This window comes from Octodon degus, unplaced genomic scaffold (genome assembly GCF_000260255.1).
Source record: "Octodon degus isolate 3935 unplaced genomic scaffold, OctDeg1.0 scaffold00159, whole genome shotgun sequence".
Classification (NCBI taxonomy): domain Eukaryota; kingdom Metazoa; phylum Chordata; class Mammalia; order Rodentia; family Octodontidae; genus Octodon; species Octodon degus.
Window position 1 is genome coordinate 5,096,641 of NW_004524735.1, and position 6,936 is coordinate 5,103,576.

The 6,936-nt window shown below is 50.0% G+C and overlaps 1 protein-coding gene across 1 annotated transcript in view; it reads right to left on the reverse strand.

Annotated features, from left to right (window-relative positions):
- Positions 1-6,936, reverse strand: part of Slc6a5 (solute carrier family 6 member 5) — a 61,574-nt gene that overhangs the window by 20,993 nt on the left and 33,645 nt on the right. Inside the window, exons 10-12 of the mRNA XM_004642687.1 lie at positions 4,389-4,501; positions 3,544-3,675; positions 2,242-2,341 (exon numbers count right to left, since the gene is read on the reverse strand). Coding sequence (XP_004642744.1) covers positions 2,242-2,341; positions 3,544-3,675; positions 4,389-4,501 — 345 coding nt within the window. The remainder of the gene's footprint in view (positions 1-2,241; positions 2,342-3,543; positions 3,676-4,388; positions 4,502-6,936) is intronic.

The following is a 6,936-nucleotide window of genomic DNA, read 5'->3' on the forward strand; positions in this document are numbered from 1 at the left end:
GATCGGCCTGTTTACAGCCTCCCAAGAGCTGGGATTACAGGTGCGCACCACCACGGCCAGTCTCAATCACCCTCTCAGCGCGCCCAGGGAGCAGGGCCGACACAACAGGCCCAGGGAAAGAACCCCAGCCCCTGCGGCTGCTTGCAGGCACCAAATTATTCTTTTATGGCCAATGCAAAATCCCATTCCTGGGACCAAAGCCATCTATGTTACTAGGTTTTCCCTGCACTGGTTAGCAGTTGAGCCCAACGAGCCCTAAATGTCAGTGTTCATTCCTCTGACATCATTCATCTCTGAGACACCCGCTTCCCACCCTTTCCCTGACTACACAGGCCCTGCTTTGGCTCTGGGCAGCACAGGGGCTCCCAGCCAGAGAGCCTCACTTAGCACTGATTTTCTTCTTCATGTCTTTAGAACGCATTCTTTTCATGAGTGGCTGGTCGGCCATCCCCATGGCTGTGGGAACTTATCCTTCTCCACCCTGTTTGCAGTAGGAACACACAGGGCACGCAGCGAGCACTTGGTAGATGCCTTTTCATTCACTAACACGCATTTACTGCGTGAGTTTTTAATGGGCTGAAGCCTCTCAGTGTTAATGTTTACTGAGCCCCAACAGATGGATGTTGGAAACCAGACATCCCGACGTGGGAGGTGTATACAACGCCATTTCCACACAGCGGTGCCCTCAGAGCTCAGGCAGGAGAGGAAACCAGGCTTGGACCTGTGGGGCTCTGTGGGGACTTTTTCTGTTGTTCCTCATTTTCTTTTCTTTTCTTTTCTTTTAACTTTTTTTATTAATTTTAATGAGCCTAGTTTTCATTTTACCTGGTACTTTAAAAATCTAAGTGAGTGTAGCCAGGAGGCTGAGCCACAGGAAACGAAAGCAGACATAGCCATCTTGCAAAAGCCATGGCCTGGTGGGGGTCTCACAGTGCTCGCCGGGGGGAATGCACAATGGAGGCTGTGCGCATGAGACCCAGGCTGCCTGGGGAAGCAGAGGAGCTAGCAGGTGGCTCTGGGGTGGGGCTGCTCCGTCACATCTCCCCTGGCTAGAAAGTCCCTGAACTGGCTCCCAGGAAAATGGAGATGGCTTTCTCAAAGTGGCCTGACTTTGGTAAAAGTCAGTGATGAGTTTTTTTTCCTCCTTGCTAAGGACTACGTTAGCCAATTTCACGGTATCTTTCTTATTTACTTCTTAACACTCACCTAGATCCTAGTCCCTCCTGCTAGGGTTAGGACTGTGACAGTGCCTAAGGCCACTGGCTTCTTTAGGGACCAGAGGGTTTCCTGTCCCCAGTAAATTTAGCAAAGCTCAGGGGTGGAAGCACTCCTGGTTTACTTATTCTTTCCAACACAAGCAATCTAGCACCAGACATGGGAGGTGGAGAGGAAAAAGCTATTTAACATCTAAAAATAGAAACATTAAAAGGTTTTCCATCATTATAATGCTTTTAAATCACACCAAACAGACCTGCTTTACAGGGTAAACTATAAAGAAACGGGAAGCTCGGTCCTGGGAAAGTGGAGGCTGAGACTGTACCCCCATGCTGCACCCATGACAGTACTGCTTGCTTGCTTGTTTGCTTGCTTTTTTTTTTATTTTAGGGAAGGGTCTACAGGGTGTTCAGGGTCTCACTACTAGATTGGACTCATAGTGATCCTCCTGTTTGCAGCCTCCCAAGAGCTGGGATTGCAGGTGCGCACTACCACACCCAGTCTCAATTGCCATCTCAGCACACCTTGGGGGCGAGGCCAGCACAGCAGGCCCAGGGAACGAACCCCTGGCCCCTGCACCTGCTTGCAGGCACTTTAATCCACTGAGCTATTTGGCCGGCCCTCTGCACTGCTTTCCAAGGCCCCAGGAGCCAGCCGGTGCCCACTCTCACTGTGATGCCCAGGGACCAGTCGCAAAGCCGCTCTGCACTGCCGCTGCACAGGCTTTGCAGCTGCCAAGACTAAGATCTACTTTCACACCTTCACGGTGGTAGCAAGCCACCATCTCGGGCATTAGGTATTGCCCTGCCAGGCTACAGCAAAGGCATGTGTCCTAGAGACCTCTGAGTTTCACCCGCAGCCACACTTGGTCTCCTTATGAAATCTGGATCCCGGTGGTTCTGGGGCAAGCTTGGAAGTGGAGGTGCAGTTTTAATCCTGTCACTGTCTTGTTGGCACTCTGCTTGTGGGCAATGCCTCAGGGGCCCTGAGGCTCTGCGGCCTCTGCAGGCTCAGTGACGCCCTTACCGTACACATAGGAGATCCCCACGAGCTCGAAGATGGCAATGATGACAAGGGCATAGGAGGCGGCATACGTGTCCACGAGCTGGAACATGTAGATTCCACCCTGCAGAGAGAGGCGCAGGTGATGTCAGGCTGACCCTGGGCTAGACTCTCTCCTCCTTCTAGTATTTATTTTTTATGTATTTGGTACAGGGTCTCATTCACAGCCTGGAATCATAGTGATCCTCCTGTTTTCAGCCTCCTCAGTGTTGGGATTACAGGTGTGCACCACCACGCCCACTCTCAGTGGCTGGCTGAGCGCCCCTGGGGGCAGGGCCTGCACAGCATGTGGTGCCGGAATCGAACCCCAGTCCCTGAGCTTGCTTAGACAGACGCTTAGTCGGCAGAGTTATCTTGCCTGCCCTTCCTCCTGTTTCTAAAGCTGAATCTCCCCATCTTAAGGAGAGTGGGGCACAGATGGCAGTCAAGGGGTCTCCCCTTCTCCTAAAAGCACTAACCTACACTTGGCCAACTGTGACTGGAGACTTCATCAGGACAGCAAAGCAGTGCTTTGATCCCCTCTGAGTTAATAATAGGAACAAGCACTCAGAAAAGTGATTTAACATCTTATTATTCAAAAGCAATGGCCAACATCTAAAAATTGCATCTGAAAGTAGCCAAAATGCTTTGTTTTTATCCAAGCAAGCACTGATCCTTTTCACCAGTGCATTTGATTGTCCTTCACATGACCTTCAGATCTCTCCCAGCATTCTTCATGCAATCCTACTGTTTCTCTATCTTACTCCCTAAATCTCTTTACAATAGATGAAGCTTTAAAACCAACTCATTCAAATCCTTCATTATACAGGAGAAGAAATAATGGCCCAGAACAGCGGCTTGCTGTGGGTCACGCAGATACCGAGAGCAACGTACACACTGAGTAGGTGAACATTCATTCCATGGTCGGAGACACAGAGGAGACCTGTGTGGTGGGAGAGCTTGACACAGGACGAGTAGCAGCTTGGAAATGCACCTAGTTGCTTCATTTGAGGCTCTATATTTGCCATTTCTTTAAGTAGGACACACCTGCCTTGTTGGCTCACGAAGGCTACATCTCAATTACAAGGACGCTAGAAGCATCCCCAGTGGCCAACATGACATGTTTCCCTCTGCAGTCAAAATCTCTAATGAACTAGTGCTGTCGAGATGGAAACAGTAATGCTGTGCCTAAGCTGATAAGGTCGGAGAGCTCAGGGTACAGGGACAGGTAGCCAGCAGCCTCCCACCCCCCCAGCCCTCCCCAGGCCTGAGCCCAGTGCCCCCTACCTGAGTGATCATTGGAAAGCCCATGATGAAGAAGCAAACACAGCAGCCCAGCGTGAAGACTGGCTTGTGGGTGCGCAGGTACTTGGGAAACTCATCCGAGATGGACGTCACTATGGTCTCGATGGTGGCAAACTGGAATTGTTGGAAAAGAAGGAGCTGAGAGAAACTGTCCTACTCACAAGGCCCAAAGAAAGCTCACTTCACAGATCTCAGCAGGGAAAACCCTGTCAGTGTTAGGTATGGTTTTGAGGATGGCATTCTTTTGTTGGGTCTAAATGACCTTCCTGGGGTGCAACTCACAAGGCTGTGCAGGAAAACTCCAGTGGGAGAAGAGCTTCAGAAACCATGCTTCCGGGCCCCAGAGAATGCACTCAGATTCATCCATTAGGACACTTTAAGCTTTATTTTGCATTCATAAAATGTAAATTCCTCTCTTCTGGTTACCTTGCATTTGATCTTCTTGAGAAAAACCCTCTCTGCACCCATCATCTAAACTCTGAGCGCTGTCAGCACGATTTGCAGTGGGCTCAGCCGCACTGCAATTTTCCCTAAACTTGACTTCGCATCATCCTCCCTGCTCAGCCCCACCGAAGGTGTGTAGCAAAACAACGCCAAGGGTGGGGAGGAGTGTGCAGGCTAAGAGAGAGGAAGGGAAAGAGAGACTGGCGCTGGCTCCTTCATACCTCCACAGGAGACCACGAGTGCAAGGTGATCCCCAGCCTACACAGGTAGCTCACCTCCCTTCCCTGCAGTGCAGAAACCTCAGCACTCATAAGCCTCATTGAATGCTGGACCCTGGGCCAGGAATGGGAGCTGAGGACACGGCTGGAGGGGCTGGGGCTCACCATAGTGTCGAGTCCTAGAGTGAGCAGCATCAAGAAAAAGATAATGGCCCAGAACGGAGACAGGGGCAGCCTGGTCAGCGCTTCTGGATAAACCACAAAGGCAATGCCTGGCCCTGGAGGAAGAAGAGAAGCGGTTATGGCAGACCCAGCCCCAAGCCCCTCTTCCCAGAGCACAGGGCTTCCCCTCTGCCCAGGTCCTGAATGCAGACTTGCCACACGCTGCTTCTACTGTTTGTTCTCAGTTTTACTCACTTCCATGTATCCCTAAGATCATGCTAAGCAACACGAGAAAGCACACTCTCTTATTAGACGAGTCAAGAGTAAATATAATAATTACACTCGAAAATAGTGATTCTCAACCTAGGTTGATGGAATAGCTTATACCTAGAGATCCCTCCCCAAGGCCTCCTGCATGCATAGACGGGGCTTGGGGAGGAGACTAGGTCACAGCCACATGATGCTCATCTGTGCATTAGGCCACTGATGTGGGTATAGCTAACTGTGACATCAGAGGACAAGGCTGGCACGGAGGAGGCGGCTTACTGGGGTGTGGCCTGGAAGGGTCTGTCTCTTTCCCTCCTCCTTCCTCAGCCTTTCTCTCTCCTTTCTGCTGCCACTCCACAAGCTGCCATCCTCTGCGATGTCCCTCTGCCATGCCACCTACCTTGGAGCCAGGGACTGAACCTGTACAACTGTGAGCCCTTTAGCTGGAGATGCTGGGTATCAGTAATGAAGAATGTTACTAAAACAGTTGACATTGTGTCTCTTCCTTTCCCCTAAACCAAGGGGGATATAGGGCGAAGTCCAAAGACAGTTCTGATTCTCACAACTGGGATGGGGTAGGGTGATTAGTGGCATCTAGTGGGTAGGGCCAAGGGGTACTACTCAGCATTCTGTATTACAGTGGACAGCTCCCAATGACAAAGGAAGATCCAGCCCAATGCAAGTAGTGCTGATGTTGGAAGCCCCGGCTCTGAAGGTTTCAATGCACAAGAATGACCCCATTTTCCCCTGTAGCTACACACCTTCCTTATCGATTCTCCAGGAAGCCATGCACATGAACCATGCATGTGTCTAAAACCTTTAGGGTCTTGCCCTACTTGGTAAAGACGGGGCTTCACTGGTGATTGGCTGGTGAAAGGGTTGGGAGAGATCAAGCGAGTCTTGGAGTTGAGTTTGGTCTCTAAAGGTCAGACAGGTCTTGCTCACCTCTAGATTCCACCACTTACCAGCTATGCAAACCTAGACAAGCTTCTATAAGCCTCAGTGTTACCTGTGTATGAAGTGGGAATGACAATGACACCTGATAATACAGATGCGAGGCAGGAATAAGTGAAAAGACACCTGACACATCATCAACACTCACAGAATGTCAGCTTTTATTATGCGTGAACTGTAAGCTTGGCAGTTAGAGGTTCCAGTTCAGGCTTTGTTAAGAATACTCTGTGCTCCTGGTGGTGGTGTCTGAGGTGGTTTGCTCAGCTATGGTGAAGTCCTGCCAGGCAATCCTACTCGCCTCAGGGTCTCCCTTGGAAGATCATGGTGACTGAACATATAGACTGAAAGATATGGCAGGTGTATGCATCTTCGCAAGCAGCAAGCTAAATGACAGCACATGGAGACAAGGGAATGCAAGCACAGGGAGAACCTGCAGCCCATGCGTGTCTGGCATCCAGAAATCCCAGCACCTGGCGTTTTCATAACTCAAGCATAACAGCACTTTTTAAAACTAGAATTTCGCAGGTTGTTAGTTCCTACGGTTGCCTAGGGCCTTCGGGTATTTAAAATATAAAGCTTCAAACACTTAAGATACCCTCACTTTACACATTTATTGCACTGGGTGTGGAGCCAGCCTCCAAAGGCTCCTCTATAAACTGTAAAAGAAAAGTCTGTGTTCAACTGCAGGGCAGAATGGGTCTTTGATGCCAAGCCAGGCTGCCAGCACTGCACTGTGGAGACTGCCCGGCCCATAAAGCCAGCAAGGCCTTGGATGGCCCCTGCCAGTGACCTCAGCAGATCACTTAAACAAGACCGGACCCTGAGGGGGCTTAATTTTAAAATCCTGCTTCGATTTCAGCTGCCTCCCTAATGTACTCGAGTAAAGGCACTTTTTTCAAGCTACATTGCAGCAAATTCCGCTTATCCAAGGTAGCTGGGGAACAGAGTCCTGGAGTGGATATTGCTGTTGAATATTTCAAAGAGCACACAGCCTGCCTGAGGAGGCTAAATCCAGTCTCTCTCCATGCACACTGGGAGAGGGTAGAGCCACATGGCCAAAGAGTGGGTTCCATACCCCCCAAGATTACCTCCACCTAGCCAAGGGCTTTAGCTGAGTCACCAGTTCTCTGAGACAAACCTTCCTTTTCTTATCTGCACAGTAGAGTTGATAACAGTGCTTATAGCATTCAGTGAAAATTGAGATGCCAAGACTAGTAAAGGCTTAAAACAAACTATATATACAGACACCTGTGAACTAAGCAACTGCACTGAAGACGGCCATTTGTAATAGTAGGTTCATGCTTGGAGTGCCTGTCATTCTGGTCTTCTG